This window comes from Ranitomeya imitator, chromosome 2, assembly GCF_032444005.1.
Source record: "Ranitomeya imitator isolate aRanImi1 chromosome 2, aRanImi1.pri, whole genome shotgun sequence".
NCBI classification, from domain to species: Eukaryota; Metazoa; Chordata; class Amphibia; order Anura; family Dendrobatidae; genus Ranitomeya; species Ranitomeya imitator.
This window is the reverse complement of record NC_091283.1, coordinates 230,899,989-230,918,702: the sequence shown is the minus strand read 5'-3', so window position 1 is coordinate 230,918,702 and position 18,714 is coordinate 230,899,989. Positions and strand designations below refer to the sequence as shown.

At 47.5% G+C, this 18,714-nt stretch overlaps 1 protein-coding gene across 1 annotated transcript in view; it reads left to right on the top strand.

The window, feature by feature from the left end:
• The window catches only part of FAM20A (FAM20A golgi associated secretory pathway pseudokinase), a 290,377-nt gene that overhangs the window by 245,265 nt on the left and 26,398 nt on the right, over nucleotides 1-18,714 (top strand). The window contains exons 3-6 of the mRNA XM_069748696.1: nucleotides 5,453-5,503; nucleotides 5,709-5,787; nucleotides 5,889-5,981; nucleotides 7,814-7,929. Coding sequence (XP_069604797.1) covers nucleotides 5,453-5,503; nucleotides 5,709-5,787; nucleotides 5,889-5,981; nucleotides 7,814-7,929 — 339 coding nt within the window. The remainder of the gene's footprint in view (nucleotides 1-5,452; nucleotides 5,504-5,708; nucleotides 5,788-5,888; nucleotides 5,982-7,813; nucleotides 7,930-18,714) is intronic.

Genomic DNA, 18,714 nt, shown 5'->3' with positions numbered 1-18,714 from the left:
GGAAAGACAGCTAGTCGTCCATCAGCAATTCAAGATTGAGTTGTAGCTCTGTCCTCCACTAGGGCAGATAAGGTGGCGGATGCACTGTTGGCCATCTTTTCACGTGTAGGATTTCCCAGGGAGATGCTTACCGATTAAGTGACCCAATTCATGTCTCGCCTAATGGAGGCTCTCTGTAAGAGAATGCAGGTGAAGCACCTGGTATCGAGTGCGTATCACCCACAGACCAATGGCTTGTGTGAACGCTTCAATGGTACCCTCAAACAGATGCTCCGCATGCTGGTTGAGACCCAAGGATGCGACTGGGAGCGGTACCTCTCACACCTGCTTTTCGCTTACCGAGAGGTCACGTGGGCCTCGATGGGGTTCTCCCCCTTCGAGCTCCTGTACGGCAGGCGAGTCCGGGGACCCCTTGGGTTGGTAAGAGAATCCTGGGAAGAGGAGCCGAACCCTTCTGAAGTGTCCATAGTAGAGTATGTCATGCGCTTCCGTGACAAGATGCAGACCTTGACGCAGTTGGTGCATGACAACATGACGCAGGTTCAGGCTGATCAGAAGCACTGGTATGACCAGAATGTCTGGGAGCAGACCTACCACGTGGGTAAAAAAAGGTGGGTCAAAAGGTGAAGGCTCATCACGAATGTGAACCTTTCGTCCTACCAGTCTGCAGCCTGCCCGAAGACGGGGAGGAAGACCCCCTCCTGGATATGCTGGCCCAAGCCAAGGCTGGTGGGTCCATCAAGGACATGGAGGTAAGCTTCTCACTAACCGAACCCCAGCGGTTGCAGTTGTGGACCAATCTGGAACCCTTCCGGGCCGTGTTCTCAAACCGACCTGGAAGAACTGAGTTAGCAGTCCGTGAGGTGGACACCGGGAATCATGCCCCACTACAGCGAACACCCTATCGAATCTCCGACGAGGTGCAGCAGGTTATGCACCAGGAGATCGATGAGATGTTACAGCTGGAGGTGATTCAATGGTCAAAGAGCATGTGGGCATCACCTGTAGTCCTCGTGCCAAAGAAGGATCGGACCACCCGGTTCTGCGTGGACTACTGGGGTCTCAAAGCCATCACAGCCTCTGAAGTGCACTCAGTGCCACGCATCGAGGAGCTGCTTGAGAGGTTAGCTGGCACAGAATATCTGACCATAATGGATCTGAGTCGAGGATACTGGCAGATTCCCCTGAGCCCCGAGGCGCAGGAGAAGTCCACCTTTATCACACCCTTCGGACTGTACGAGTCCACGGTCATGCCCTTCGGCATGAAGAATGTCCCTGCCACTTTCCAGCGGATGGTCAACCACCTACTTGAAGGACTGGAGAAGTACGTGGTGGCATACTTGGATGACATTGCCATCTTCAGTTCCTCCTGGGATGAACACCTGCAGCATCTCGAGGAGGTGCTCAGGCGAATTCACCGAGCCGGACTGACTATCAAGCCGAGAAAGTGCCAGATGGGCATGAGGGAGGTTCACTACCTGGGGCACCGGATAAGCGGGGCACCCTAAAGCCAGAGCCTGAGAAAGTGGGCACGATCGTGAACTGGCCCACCCTCAGGACCAAGAATCAGGTGATGTGCTTCCTGGGCACTGCAGGGTACTATAGGTGCTTCGTACAGCACTATAGTAGCCTAGCAAAACCCTTGATGGACCCACCAGTAAGAAGCTACCCCATATCGTCAACTGGACCGACGGCTGTGAGGGGGCCTTCCAGGCGTTGAAAACAGCACTGTGCAATGCCCCTGTGTTGAAAGCAGTCGACAGCAGTCGACTGTTGTCACGATTCACACCGTGACAGTCACCCCCACGTCACGGATCGGGGAGACTTTAGGCCAACAGACAGCTATCACATGTGCAGGGGGGGCTTATCTTAGTTATCCCTCCACTCCACAATGTGATGAAAAAACACACACAAGGCTATTGACCTCTTAGTTTACAGCAGGGGCTTATTTTAGGTATCCCACTGCTCTTCAATATACCACGAACTGCAGGGATTTATGTATATCCCACTTACAGTTCCACTTGAAACTTGCAGCTCTCTGGCGCCCCCTTACTCTCAGGTCAGATTAGGTACTGCACCTGGGGTAATTAGTTGCCAGAAAGGCTGCTTGCTATGTACTGGCTATTGGGCACGCTGCAGCGACGCGATAAACTACTCCCACTCAGGCAGGAACAATAATTATCAACGCCGCAGTCGCTACGATTCCCAACTACCCAGTACAAACGTATGCTGCCACCAGCTTCGATTAAACGGGTCCGAAGCTAACCCCAAAACAGTAGCGCAATTCCCTTCAGAAGACTTAGGGTACGTTTTAGAACAGGAAGAACAAAAACTAGTAATTTATATATTTTACTCCGTTAGAATTAAGGCAGTGTCTATAAAAAGATGTTACAATATGAGACAATTGAAATATGTACAAGGTAAATTATAAAATAAACAGGGATTACATAAGAAAAGGTACAACTCACATGTTCTCAGGTCATATCAGGCAAAACCATGCTGGGCGGAGCTCCCCAAATGTCCCAGTGCATGAGGACTCTGGTTAGGAACAGCTCTTCAAGTCAGACTCACATAGGCTCCAGCAGACAGACAGACTTATAGCTCAACCTGATGACATCGCAGAAAGGGCTGGTTTTTCCAGACCCTCCTACCTCTTCAGTTTAACTAAATTTAACCTAAATTTGTCTAATGCCTGTAACTCCACTACAGAACATGTCATAGTCATAACAAACCCAGCATTCATCTTGTATTAACATTGGCATTCTAATGAGATCAAATATGTCCTATTTGTGATGCATAATTACAGAGAAATCCCTACTTTTTAACCTCATGGAGTTAGAAGCTCATGTTTACAGCGGTTGACAGATCCGCTGATGGATGTAAAGAATATGTATTTTTTCCTTTTTCTAGCCTAAATCATTAGCCCAATATCTTACAAGAATGGAACAAAGGACTTCTTGCATTTACAGAAGGGAATCAGACCCGTTTTAGCTAGTACAACTATCCACTGCAGCTATGCCAGTCGTAAATACCTTTCTTCAATAAAACTTCCCCACATACATTGACAAGGCAAGCTAAACACAGAGTGAAGGGGGGTCAACACCCACCCTATATGTGCTGGCAGAGAAACTAAACTTATATGATATTTCATACAATATCGTGACATTCTGTCTCTCCATATTAAAATAACATAGTAACATAGTTATTAAGGCCGAAAAAAGACATTTGTCCATCCAGTTCAGCCTAAATTCCATCATAATAAATCCCCAGATCTACGTCCTTCTACAGAACCTAATAATTGTATGATACAATATTGTTCTGCTCCAGGAAGACATCCAGGCCTCTCTTGAACCCCTCGACTGAGTTCGCCATCACCACCTCCTCAGGCAAGCAATTCCAGATTCTCACTGCCCTAACAGTAAAGAATCCTCTTCTATGTTGGTGGAAAAACCTTCTCTCCTCCAGACGCAAAGAGTGCCCCCTTGTGCCCGTCACCTTCCTTGGTATAAACAGATCCTCAGCGAGATATTTGTATTGTCCCCTTATATACTTATACATGGTTATTAGATCGCCCCTCAGTCGTCTTTTTTCTAGACTAAATAATCCTAATTTCGCTAATCTATCTGGGTATTGTAGTTCTCCCATCCCCTTTATTAATTTTGTTGCCCTCCTTTGTACTCTCTCTAGTTCCATTATATCCTTCCTGAGCACCGGTGCCCAAAACTGGACACAGTACTCCATGTGCGGTCTAACTAGGGATTTGTACAGAGGCAGTATAATGCTCTCATCATGTGTATCTAGACCTCTTTTAATGCACCCCATGATCCTGTTTGCCTTGGCAGCTGCTGCCTGGCACTGGCTGCTCCAGGTAAGTTTATCATTAACTAGGATCCCCAAGTCCTTCTCCCTGTCAGATTTACCCAGTGGTTTTCCATTCAGTGTGTAATGGTGATATTGATTCCTTCTTCCCATGTGTATAACCTTACATTTATCATTGTTAAACCTCATCTGCCACCTTTCAGCCCAAGTTTCCAACTTATCCAGTTGGAAAATGAACCTACTCTTAAAATTATAGACTGTTCGTGTCATTGTCATTGGGCAAACTTACAAACTCAGCAAGGGATCAAATACTTATTCCCCCAACTGTATTCACATCATGGGTCGATGGGATTGATGTCTTGCATTGATGTTGGTAATGAGGACTGGGTCACAGTGTGGGATTGGATGGAATTGAGGTCTTGCAGTGATGTTGGTAATGAGAACTGGGTCACAGTGTGGGATTGGATGGAATTGAGGTCTTGCAGTGATGTTGGTAATGAGGACTGGGTCACAGTGTGGGATTGGATGGAATTGAGGTCTTGCAGTGATGTTGGTAATGAGGACTGGGTCACAGTGTGGCATTGGATGGAATTGAGGTCTTGCAGTGATGGTGGTAATGAGGACTGGGTCACAGTGTGGGATTGGATGGAATTGAGGTCTTGCAGTGATGTTGGTAATGAGGACTGGGTCACAGTGTGGGATTGGATGGAATTGAGCTCTTGTGATTTTGGTAATGAGGACTGGGTCACAGTGTGGGATTGGATGGAATTGAGGTCTTGTGATGTTGGTTATCAGGACTGGGTCACAGTGTGGGATTGGATGGAATTGAGGTCTTGCAGTGATGTTGGTAATGAGGACTGGGTCACAGTGTGGGATTGGGTGGAATTGAGGTCTTGCAGTGATGTTGGTAATGAGGACTGGGTCACAGTGTGGGATTGGAAGGAATTGAGGTCTTGCAGTGATGTTGGTAATGAGGACTGGGTCACAGTGTGGGATTGGATGGAATTGAGGTGTTGCAGTGATGTTGACAATGAGGACTGGGTCACAGTGTGGGATTGGATGGAATTGAGCTCTTGTGATTTTGGTAATGAGGACTGGGTCACAGTGTGGGATTGGATGGAATTGAGGTCTTGCAGTGATGTTGGTAATGAGGACTGGGTCACAGTGTGGGATTGGATGGAATTGAGGTCTTGCAGTGATGTTGGTAATGAGGACTGGGTCACAGTGTGGGATTGGGTGGAATTGAGGTCTTGCAGTGATGTTGGTAATGAGGACTGGGTCACAGTGTGGGATTGGAAGGAATTGAGGTCTTGCAGTGATGTTGGTAATGAGGACTGGGTCACAGTGTGGGATTGGATGGAATTGAGGTGTTGCAGTGATGTTGACAATGAGGACTGGGTCACAGTGTGGGATTGGATGGAATTGAGCTCTTGTGATTTTGGTAATGAGGACTGGGTCACAGTCTGGGATTGGATGGAATTGAGGTCTTGCAGTGATGTTGGTAATGAGGACTGGGTCACAGTGTGGGATTGGATGGAATTGAGGTCTTGCAGTGATGTTGGTAATGAGGACTGGGTGACAGTGGTTGGACATTATAAGGCTGCCATCAATAACTGGACTTCTCTTCTTCCAGATTACAGCCCCGATGAGAAAGCTCTGGATGGGGAATGTGACTGCAGTCAAAGTAAGTGCCTCCACCTCCCATATTGCACACTGTGGAGCTTCTGCTGAATGGGCCATTTGCAATCTATAGGGGCTCCTACAGATGGGATCTGCTACAATCTCTAACCTAATCTTTGTGTGGGTGAGGATTGTTTGGAGGTGTATAACAGTCCTTTGGGTTGGGCTCTTTATCTTGGCCTCTCTTCATCAGTAATGTCTTTTTGCAGTTGTGAAACCAAGTGGGACCCACTTGAAGTTGGTTCTGCACTTTCAAGACTTTGGGAAAGCCATGTTGAAGCCTATGAGGTCGGTCAGGGGGGAACTGGAGCTAGTGGACTCTTGGGCAGATGTCTCCTGGGGCCATGAAGCTGCAGAACTTATAATAACTTTATATTCATCTTCACAAGGCAGAAGCGTGACGAGGAGACACCAGAAGATTTCTTTTACTTTGTGGACTTCCAGCGCCACAACGCAGAGATTGCTGCCTTTCACCTAGACCGGTGAGAATTCCAGTACTGAAGTCTGCTCCATATGCAAAGTACATTCTTTTCATAGCTGCCATAGATAATTTAGTGACCAAAATGTATAATTAGTGGAGAAAGATTGAACTTGATTGACCATGGTCATTTTTGAACCCATGCAGCTATGTAATAAGTGTAATCACTGATGTCCCTTGTGGCAAGACATTGTTAAGGTACCTTCACACTGAACGATATCGCTAGCGATCCGTGACGTTGCAGCGTCCTGGCTAGCGATATCGTTCAGTTTGACAGGCAGCAGCAATCAGGATCCTGCTGTGCCATCGTTGGTCGGAGCAGAAAGGCCAGAACTTTATTTCGTCGCTGGATCTCCCGCTGTCATCGCTGGATCGGCGTGTGTGACGCCGATTCAGCGATGTCTTCACTGGTAACCAGGGTAAACATCGGGTTACTAAGCGCAGGGCCGCGCTTAGTAACCCGATGTTTACCCTGGTTACCAGCGTAAACGTAAAAAAAACCCAAACACTACATACTTACATTCCGGTGTCTGTCCCCCGGCGCTCTGCTTCTCTGCACTGAGTAAGCGCAGCAGCCGGAAAGCACAGCGGGTACGTCACCGCTGTGCTCTGCTTTCCAGCCGGCGCTTAGTGAAGAGAAGCAGAGCGCCGGAGAGGACACACACCGGAATGTAAGTATGTAGTGTTTGATTTTTTTACGTTTACGCTGGTAACCAGGGTAAACATCGGGTTACTAAGCGCGGCCCTGCGCTTAGTAACCCGATGTTTACCCTTGTTACCAGGGGACCGGCATCGTTGGTTGCTGGAGAGCTGTCTGTGTGACAGCTCTCCAGCGACCACACAGTGACGCTGCAGCGATCGGCATCGTTGTCTAGATCACTGCAGCGTCGCTTAATGTGACGGTACCTTTAGACTAAATAATCTGATAACTTCTCTCCTGTGAGGGTGGTGGTCACACTAACAGTGTAAGAGGGGCAAAGGTGGTGGTCACACAGAAGACTGCAGAGGTGGTGGTCACACAGAAGACTGCAGGGTCGGGGTCACACTGAGGGCTGCGGGGGCGGAGGTCACACTGAATACTGCGGGGGCAGAGGTCACACTGAATACTGCGGGGGAGGAGGTCACACTGAATACTGCGGGGGAGGAGGTCACACTGAATACTGCGGGGGAGGAGGTCACACTGAATACTGCGGGGGAGGAGGTCACACTGAATACTGCGGGGGCGGAGGTCACACTGAATACTGCGGGGGAGGAGGAGGTCACACTGAATACTGCGGGGGAGGAGGAGGTCACACTGAATACTGCGGGGGAGGAGGTCACACGGAATACTGCGGGGGCGTAGCCAAATTGAAGATGGGGCAAAGATTAGTTTACATAAATTCTTATAATTATACCACACCGAAGATGTGACCCCCCCATTGTCAGTGTCGGGGTGTGACCCCTTCCTCTTTAATTTGCGAAGATGTGGGAGACCCCATATCATTTGTGTAGTAATGACCCCCCTATAGGCAGTGCTATAATTTGGGCAGGGGTGGGATCTCAGCCCTATATTGTGACCTCCTTCCTATAGTCTGTGACTCCTCCCCCATATTCAGTGCAGGCATGTGATCCCCCCACCCCCGATATTCAGTGTAGGTGTGTGACCCCCCTATATTTAATGTTGGTGGGTAGCCTCCTTATAACTAGTGTAGGTGTGTCACCCCCCTATAATTAGTGCAGGTGTTTGACTCTATAATACTGTAAGTGCAGGTATGTGACCCCTCAATTATCAGTGCAGCTGACACCCCCCTAAAATTAGCCACCACTTCTATCTGTTCTCGCTTTGTCTCTGCGCAGGATACTGGATTTCCGCCGTGTCCCCCCGGTTTCAGGACGTCTTATTAATATAACACAAAATGTTCTGGAGGTGGCGGGGAACTCAGAGCTGGAGAGCGTTTTCTTCATCTCACCAGGTACTGGCGATCACCAGTGTAAGGGAGCGCTATATTTAACAGGCGGTGTAAATAATAAAGGGGTGGTGTATAAAACGAGGATGACAATGTATATAACAGGGGGCGTGGTGCATGTAACGAGGGGGCAGTGCATATAATAAAGGGCGCGGTGTAAATAAGGGGGTGGTGTATATAATGAGGGGACAATGTATATAACAGGGGGCGTGGTGTAAATAATAAGGGGGCAGTGTATATAACAAGGGGGGACAATGTATATAACAGGGCATGGTGTAAATAATAAAGGGGTGGTGTATGTAACAAGGGGGCACTGTATATATCAAGGGGTGCAGTGCATATAACAAAGGTCACGGTGTAAATAAGGGGGGCAGTGTTTAACTAAGGGACAGTGTATATAACAGGGGGCGTGGTGTAAATAATAAGGGGGCAGTGTATATAACAAGCGGGGACAATGTATATAACAGGGGCATGGTGTATATAACGAGAGGGCAGTGCATATAACGAGGTGGGGCAGTGCATATAACAGGGCGCAGTGTAAATAAGGGGGCGGTGTATATAACAAGGGGGGACAATGTATATAACGGGGCATGGTGTAAATAATAAAGGGTCGGTGTATATAACAAGGGGGTAGTGCATATAACAAGGGTGCAATGTATATAACAAGGGGCTCGGTGTAAATAAGGGAGGTGGTGTATATAATTAGGGTACAGTGTATATAACAGGGGGCACAGTGTAAATAATAAGGGGTTGGTGTATATAATGAGGGGGCAGTGGATATAACGAGGGGTGGGCAGTGCATATAACAGGGGACGTGGTGTAAATAATAAGGGGGCAGTGAATCTAACGAGGGAGGACAGTGTATATGAAGCGCCCCCAAGGGCTAGGGGATACTTGGCACCGGACCCTTCGGTTCTCAAAGGGGGATGTCACGGTGGCTGACCCGGTCCGTGGCCCTAGGGACGTCCGTTGTAAAAGAAGGGGGAAAGGTCTTTAAATTGTTTGCAACGTTCAAGTGTTCTCACCTCCCATAAAGGGAAGCACAGTTAAATTAATTTGTTTTATAGCATTTCAAAAAATTTTGCATGTCTTTTGCTAATGTATTGTTGTCTTCTTTTCCCTGTCCGGGAGTACAGTATTTAACGGGGGGTGCAGCGCCCCAGGGTCCTGGTCGTTGCAGTAAGGTCACTCTTCCACAGTAAGGTCATTCTTCCACCAGGGGGAGTGATGTTACGGCTGAAGGCAATAAAGGAGATCACCTTACCAGGTATCACAAGCCACACAACACACACTTCACACTCCAGTCCACCAGGGGGAGCTATGCTCCTATTTAGTAGGGCACTCCTCACAATTAGGTAAAACTGGTGGCTTGGATAGGAAGTTAGTCAGAAGGCGACTGGGGATTGACTGAGTCAGAAGCTGACTGGGCTTCACCCAGGCAGCACCTGTCAGGCAGACAGGGGAAAGGAGGAACATCAAACAGCTGCAGACAGAGAGGTCCCTGACAGGGGTCGGATCCTGTCAGAGGCATAGATAGAATGCCCTGGAGCTGCGCCGGCCCTCGTGCGGCAGCCCCTAAGAAAGGACATGAAGGGAATTGCGTTGCTGAGAGTGAGAAACGAAGTCATAGCAAAAGGAGAGGAAGCCAGAAGGAGTTCTGCCCTGTAAAAGGCTGCCTCCTTCTGAGGCGCAGAAGCTGGTAGCCAGAACACCGAGGGAGCAATCGCCTCCAAGCCTTGCTTCAGAGACTGGCAGGACAGCTAGTTCCATATTAGTTGCCCGACCCATACCCAGGAGGCACATTGGCAACTTTTGGGGGCTGGGGCGTCATAGGGTCCTTGTAAAAAGCCTCAGGCCATCAGTCATACGGATTTGTCCTATCCTTACCATCAGGGGGACAGAGAGAAAGAGACATAACATCTAGAACATCAACAACAGTTGTGAGGACCTCACCGAGAAGCTCAGCAGGGAGGTACTACAACACTCAGGCGCTAGAGGAAGGCTACTGATTTCCACCTGGATAAGGGGACTCTGGATTTGCTCTCAGACCGGCCGGACTCTGCCTACCCTGTGATCTGGTGCTCTGGACTGCGGATGCTGAAGCCATCAGTAAAGAGACTGCAACCTTGTGTCCTCGTTATTCACTGCGCCTCTCACCATCCACCATCTACACTCTGGGAAGCCATGGGGACACACTTCACCTGTGGAAAGGTATACCATCTAGCTGCCATCACATCACTTTTTAAGGCAAGTTGAGAACAATTACTATCTATCTATGAAACAATTACCCATACAGGTATACTATCTACTAAGTGCAAGTACCCTCTAAGAGTATACTGTCATTAACCCTCAAAGTGCAAATCAACATTTTCTTTATTCTTCTACGCATGCAGGACTATCTATCAACCCCCACGGGCTCACTGCATTTTCTTCAGTTTATTCACAAGTACATCAAACGTCAGATACAAATTAATTCTCAGTTCCTTCTTTCAACCAGAAGCTACAGACTCTCACACCTGTTCAGCTATTCTCCTTACGTACCAGCTTCGCCTAGCTGATGTTCCGCGACAAGCTCCATTTATTTTATTTAAAAGTCCATTATCAAACATTTTACTGTTATCAAACTTTCTGGCTACATACTATCAGCTATGTAAACATTATTACTATCTAACTACTCAATACTTTCAAACATTATCACTTTTTGGTAAAGTGCAATAAATAAACATTCCCCTTAAGGGTAAACTCAAGTCTTTTCAATGAGGTAGTGCAAACAATCACATCATCTGCATTCAAGTCTACTTAAAGGTGACGTGAAGCGAGGGACCCGTGACGAACCCCCAACGTTGGTCTTGGGTGGGCTACAAGACGTGTAATCCTGACCCGGAATTCTGCGGCACCAACAGGTTTTTCTTCAGGTCTGTAAGGCAAAGTTATTTTTACAGCACGATTAACAGCAGTTTCTGTTAAGAGGCAGTCTCTGTAAAAGCCTCCTTTGTAAAACCAGTAGGAAGCACCTTTAAGAAGGTGCAAACTATTTACAGTGGACAGTTTGTGATCATGCACAGTCCATGATTCTACAGTTCTTTGGTAAAAGAAATAAGAAAACTTGTGTAAAACTTAGTATCCCTTTAAGTAGGGGATCCCTTTAAGAGTTGACCCTGGACGGGTTTTAAAGCAGCAAAAAGGAAATGTTTTTAAGAACTATTTCCATTTGTCGGGTTTTGGAGGTTTACAGCAGTTCTGGAGGTAGCACTGGTGGAGGTAGCCCAGTCGGGTACTGACGGCTACCAGGTGCTACATAGGGGGCTCCCTCACTCCAGATAGGGGTCTGAGTACCCACAGTGTTCTGTTTAGGGGTAGCCAAAGCACAGACCACCACGGGAGTTAACTCTGTAGCCACAACAGTGGTAGTGGTTGTGACGATGCATGTGGTGGTCTTAGTATCAGTACATGCTGGAGTAACGGTGGTGGTAGTGGTGGTCGAAGTGGCCCTTACACACGGGGACGCGGTGGTTGCAGGAACTGGCACAGCTGGAGCTCTGGCATGGTGTGTCACAGTGTCTCTTTTCTTGTGCACATCCAGGACAAACCAGCCTTTCTCACCGAAATGTCTGGTGTAGGTGACGGTGTCTTCCGGGTATAAGTCTCTGTCAGGGTGACCCTCCCAGAGGTGCGATTCCACATCCCTGCGGTTGACAAACACCTCAGCGTATAGTCCTGGCTCTTTAATAAAGCCCCAACCTCCTCCTCAGAGTTTGAAAGCTACGACTGTGCCCTGTTTACGTCGGGCCTGGTGAGTGGTGCGGTCCTTGCGGGCCTGAGCCTTGACTGCTTGGTCACGTTGATCATGAGCTTTACGTTGGGCCTGATGTTTCTCCTCTTCTTCTCACTTTCAGGCAAGCTGGGCCTGGTACTCCTCCCAACTCAAAACCTCCACAGTCTCTCCTTCCCGTTTCACTTCCCCGGGGAACCCCATAAAATCTGGTCCGGGATTCACCCAGCGGTATACAGTCCACTCTGCATACACTTCACCCGTCCGGGTGGTGGGCGCCATTGGGGCCGGCATGAACCGCTCCATCGCCGTGGCCCGGTGCCAAGGCTCGAGACACTGCAGGCGGTGGGTACCGCGAGGAGGTGGTGCTGCTATGGGGCCTACCAGTAGGTCTTCTGTCACCAGGGCAGGGTCAGCGTGTTTACCTGCCGCAGCGGTGTCCCCGATGTCAGCTGGTTCCGCTAGCGGCGGCGTCCATGGTGATTCTGGCAGCGGTTCCTGTAGCAGAGTCAGTGGCGGTAGATCCTCCACAGGGGTCGTCTGGTACGGGGCCTTGGTCTTCACCCGCAGCTGTAGAAGCTGTTCAATTAGTTTGTCCACTCCAATCTGCAGGGAATCAGCATCAGCGGTGGAGGCCTGGTTGCGGGCCTGTCCGGGTAGCTGGGGGAGTGCTCTGCTCCGACCCCACGCTCTGGCTCTGGGCGGCTGGCCATGGCGTCCTCCACGTGGCTGGTGTCTTCCTCGTCCTTTTCCCGCTCTCTCCTCCATGGGCGGTTTCTTGTTCTTTGTCTCCGCCCGCCATTGAGGATTAGGAGGCGGATCTCGGCTGCTGACGGACACGTCCTCAAGGTACAAAGATATTTAGACTGGGAGGCCATTATTTTTCGCAGTTCTCAGTTCGTTTACGCCCACAACGCCACGCCTTTCTTCTTCTCCTGTGCTCCTCGTGGCGCTGTAATGGCGGCAATTTTGGCGGGAATTTTTGGCGGCAAATGGCAATACACAGTCATTAAGCAAATCACAGTTCAAATACAATTCTGGCACAGTTCTTAGGTGCACATGACCCGATTTTCAGGCTTAAGTAGATCCTGTTCGTGATGCCGAAAGATTGAAGCGCCCCCAAGGGCTAGGGGATACTCGGCACCGGTCCTTTTGGTTCTCAAAGGGGGATGTCACGGTGGTGACCCGGTCCGTGGCCCTAGGGACATCCATTGTAAAAGAAAGGGGAAAGGTCTTTATAGGGATAATGTTCGTGACGCCACTAGTGGTATTCAGTCAGGGTGATCGACGCTGCTTAGGGGTCCGCTGGGGTGATGTTATGGCAGCTAGATGGTATACCTTCCCACAGGAGAAGTGTGTCCCCAGGGCTTCCCATAGTGTAGATGGTGGATGATATAAGGCACAGTGAATAACGAGGACACAAGGTTGCAGTCTCTTTACCTTTACTGAAGGCTTCGGCGTCCACAGTCCAGAGCACCAGATCACAGGGTAGGCAGAGTCCGGCCGGTCTGAAGGCAAATCCAGAGTCCCCTTATCCAGGTGGAAATCAGTAGCCTTCCTCTAGTGCCTGAGTGTTGTAGTCCCTCCCCACTGAGCTTCTCAGTGAGGTCCTCACAACTGTTGTTGATGTTCTAGATGTTATTTCTCTTTCTCTCTGTCCCCCTGATGGTAAGGATAGGACAAACCCGTATGACTGATGGCCTGAGGCTTTTTACAAGGACCCTACGATGCCCCAGCCCCCCACAAGTTGCCACTGTGCCTCCTGGGTATGGGTCGGGCAACTAATATGGAACTAGCTGTCCTACCAGTCTCTGAAGCAAGGCTTGGAGGCGATTGCTCCCTCGGTGTTCTGCCTACCAGCTTCTGCGCCTCAGAAGGAGGCAGTATTTTACAGGGCAGAACTCCTTCTGGTTTCCTCTCCTTTTGCTATGACTTTGTTTCTCACTCTCAGCAACACAATTTCCTTCGTGTCCTTTCTTAGGATGCTGCCGTACGTGGGGCAGGCGCAGCTCCGTGGATTTCTATCTAGGCCTCTGACATGATCCCACCCCTGTCAGGGACCTCTCTGTCTGCAGCTGTTTGATGTTCCTCCTTTCCCCTGTCTGCCTGACAGGTGCTGCCTTGGTGAAGCCCAGTCAGCTTCTGACTCGGTCAATCCCCACTCAGCTTCTGCCTGGGTCGATGCCCAGTCGCCTTCTGACTAACTTCCCATCCAAGCCACCAGTTTTACCTAATTGGGAGGAGTGCCCTACTAAATAGGAGCATAGCTCCCCCTGGTGGACTGGAGTGTGAAGTGTGTTGTGTGGCTTGCGATACCTGGTAAAGTGTTCTCCTTTATTGCCTTCAGACATAACATCACTCCCCCTGGTGGAAGAATGACCTTACTGCAATGACCAGGACCCTGGGGCGCTGCATATATAACAGGGGGTGTGGTATAAGTAATATATAACAGGGGATGCAGTGTTAATAAGGGGAAATATACAGTGTATATAACGAGGCAGAATGGTCTGTATAACAATGGGCGTGGTGTAAATACTAAGAGGGCGATGTATATTACTAGGGGGCGGTGCATATAATGAGGAGTGTGGTGTAAATATAAGAGGGCAGTGAATATGACGAGGGGGCAGTGCATATAACCTTGGGACATGATGTAAATAATTGGGTAACAGGTGTATGTAACAAGGGGATGATGTAAATAATAAGCGGGTGGTGTATATAACAAGGGGGGCAGTATCTATAACAAAGGGGGCGGTGTATAGAATGTGGGGGCGGTGTATATAACAGGGGGAGTGTATATAATGAGGGGGCTGAGTATATAATGAGGACAGTATATAAAGAGGGCGTGGAGAATATCATGAAGGGGAGGAGAATATAATGAGGAAGTGGAGTACATAATCAGAGGGCGAAGTATATAATTGGGTGGTGTACATAATGGGGTGGAGTATATAATGCGGGTGGAGTACATTATAAAGGGGGTAGAGTATATAATGGAGGTGGAGTATATAATAAGTTGGTAGAGTATGCAATGGGGCCGAGTTTATGAGGGGGCGGAGAATATCAAGGGGGCCGAGTATAAAATGAGGGCGGAGTATATAATGTGTATATTATGAGGGGGCAGAGTATATAATTAGGATGCGTGTATATAAAGAGAGGGTAAGCGGAATACAGTAGGGGAAATAAGTATTTGATCCCTTGCTGATTTTGTAAGTTTGCCACTGACAAAGACATGAACAGTCTATAATTTTACAGGTAGATTAATTTTAATATTGAGAGACAGAATATCAAACATACAATCCAGAAAATCACATTGTATAAATTCTATACATTTATTTGCATTTTGCAGTGAGAAATAAGTATTTGATTCCTCTGGCAAACAAGACTTAATACTTAGTAACATAGTTATGAAGGTTGAAGGAAGATTTTAAGTCCATCTAGTTGAACCCATAGCCTAACCTAACATGCCCTAACATGTTGATCCAACTTGGTGGTAAAACCCTTGTTGGCAAGCACAGCAGTCAGACAGTTTTGTAGTTGATGAGGTTTGCGCACATGTCAGGAGGAATTTTGCTTCACTCCTCTTTGCAAATCATCTATAAATTATAAAGATTTTGAGGCTGTCTCTTGGCAACTCGGAGGTTTAACTTCCTCCATAAATTTTCTATGGGATTTAGGTCTACAGACTGGCTAGGCCACTCCTTGACCTTAATGTGCTTCTTTTTGAGCCACTCCTTTGTTGCCTTGGCTGTATGTTTTGGGTCATTATCTTGCTGGAAGACCCAGCCACGACCCATTTTTAATGTCCTGGTGGAGGGAAGGAGGTTGTCACTCAGGATTTTACGGTACATGGCTCCATCCATTCTCCCATTGATGCGGTGAAGTAGTCCTATGCCCTTAGCAGAGAAACATCCCCAAAACACAATGTTTCCACCTCCATGCTTGACAGTGGGGATTGTGTTTAGTTGCATTTTGCAGTGAGAAATAAGTAGTTGATCCCCTACCAACCATTAAGAGTTCTGGCTCCCAGTTAGATGCTTCTAATCAACTCGTTACCTGCATTAAAGACAGCTTTCTTACATAGTCACCTTTATAACAGACTCCTGACCACAGACTCAATTAATCAGTCAGACTCTAACCTCTACAACATGGGCAAGACCAAAGAGCTTTACAAGGGTGTCAGGGACAAGATCATAGACCTGCACAAAGCTGGAGTGGGTTACAAAACCATAAGCAAGATGCTGGGTGAGAAGGACACAACTGTTGGTGCAATAGTAAGAAAATGGAAGAAATACAAAATGACTGTCAATCAACATCGATCTGGGGCGCCATGCAAAATCTCACCTCATGTTGTATGCTTGATAATGAGGAAGGTGAGAGATCAGCCTAAAACTACACAGGGGAACTGGTTAATGATCTCAAGGCAGCTGGGACCACAGTCATCAAGAAAACCACTGGTAACACATTACACCATAAAGGTTTAAAATCCTGCAGTGCCCACAAGGTCCCCCTGCTCCAGAAGGCACATGTGCAAGCCCGTCTGAAGTTTACCAATGAACACCTGGAGGATTCAGTGAGTGATTGGGAGAAGGTGCTGTGGTCAGGTGAGACAAAAATTGAGCTCTTTGGCATTAACCCAACTCACCGTGTTTGGAGGAAGAGAATTGCTGCTTATGACCGAAAGAACACCGTCCCCACTGTCAAGCATGGAGGTGGAAACATTATGTTTTGGGGGTGTTTCTCTGCTAATGGCACAGGATTACTTCACCGCATTAATGGGAGAATGGATGGAGCCTGGTATTGTAAAATCCTGAGTGACAACCTCCTTCCTTCCTCCAGGACATTAAAAATGGGCTATGGCTGGGTCTTCCAGCAGGATAATGACCCAAAACATAACAGCCAAGGCAACAAAGGAGTGGCTCAAAAAGAAGCACGTTATGGTCATGGAGTGGCCTAGCCAGTGTCCAGGCCTTAACCCCCACAGAAAACTTATGGAGGGAGTTGAAGATCCGAGTTGCCAAGTGACAGCCTCAAAATCTTAATGATCTGCAAAGAGGAGTGGAGCAAAATTCCTTCTGACATGTGCGCAGACCTCATCATCAACCACAAAAAACGTCTGACTGCTGGGCTTGCCAACAAGGGTTTTACCACCTAGTATTAAGTATTGTTTGCCAGAGGGATCAAATACTTATTTCTCACTGCAAAATGCAAATACATTTATATAATTTATACAATGATTTTCTGGATTTTATTTTTCTATTCTATCTCTCAATGTTAAAATTAACCTACCCTTAAAGTTATAAACTGTTCATGTCTTTGTGGGCAAACTTACAAAATCAGCAAGGGATCAAATACATATTTCCCCCACTGTGTATAATGAAGGAGTGGATTATATAATGTGGTGGAGTATAATATGAGGGGGTGGAGTATATTATGAGGGAGCAGAGTATATAATGGGGAGGGGTATATAATAAGGGGGCAGAGTATATAATGGGGTGGAGTATAGTATGAGGGGGCAGAGTATATAATGGGGAGGGGTATATAATAAGGGGGCAGAGTATATAATGGGGAGGGGTATATAATAAGGGGGCAGAGTATATAATGGGGAGTATATAATGGGGTGGAGTATAGTATGAGGGGGCAGAGTATATAATGGGGAGGGGTATATAATAAGGGGCAGAGTATATAATGCGGTGGAGTATAGTATGAGAGGAAAAAACACCAAAAACAGACAGAGATGCTTACCTGTCTAAATAGGCCTCAATACAAATGCACTACCAGGGTGCAGCGGACCCAAACAAAATAGCAAATGCACAGGTGCAATACCAAATGAAACAGCCAGCCTTCAATAAGTGTTTGGCCGTGTGGTACTGGCTTAGTGATAGAAAGCAGAGGGTGGTTATAAATGGTATGGTCTCTAACTGGGTCGCTGTGACCAGTGGGGTACCGCAGGGGTCGGTATTGGGACCTGTTCTCTTCAACATATTCATTAATGATCTGGTAGAAGGTTTACACAGTAAAATATCGATATTTGCAGATGATACAAAACTATGTAAAGCAGTTAATACAAGAGAAGATAGTATTCTGCTACAGATGGATCTGGATAAGTTGGAAACTTGGGCTGAAAGGTGGCAGATGAGGTTTAACAATGATAAATGTAAGGTTATACACATGGGAAGAAGGAATCAATATCACCATTACACACTGAACGGGAAACCACTGGGTAAATCTGACAGGGAGAAGGACTTGGGGATCCTAGTTAATGATAAACTTACCTGGAGCAGCCAGTGCCAGGCAGCAGCTGCCAAGGCAAACAGGATCATGGGGTGCATTAAAAGAGGTCTGGATACACATGATGAGAGCATTATACTGCCTCTGTACAAATCCCTAGTTAGACCGCACATGGAGTACTGTGTCCAGTTTTGGGCACCGGTGCTCAGGAAGGATATAATGGAACTAGAGAGAGTACAAAGGAGGGCAACAAAATTAATAAAGGGGATGGGAGAACTACAATACCCAGATAGATTAGCGAAATTAGGATTATTTAGTCTAGAAAAAAGACGACTGAGGGGCGATCTAATAACCATGTCTAAGTATATAAGGGGACAATACAAATATCTCGCTGAGGATCTGTTTATACCAAGGAAGGTGACGGGCACAAGGGGGCACTCTTTGCGTCTGGAGGAGAGAAGGTTTTTCCACCAACATAGAAGAGGATTCTTTACTGTTAGGGCAGTGAGAATCTGGAATTGCTTGCCTGAGGAGGTGGTGATGGCGAACTCAGTCGAGGGGTTCAAGAGAGGCCTGGATGTCTTCCTGGAGCAGAACAATATTGTATCATACAATTATTAGGTTCTGTAGAAGGACGTAGATCTGGGGATTTATTATGATGGAATATAGGCTGAACTGGATGGACAAATGTCTTTTTTCGGCCTTACTAACTATGTTACTATGTTACTATGTTACACCAATGCACTAAGATAAAATACTCTGTATGTGGCGTGTTCACACAAGGAATACAAAGC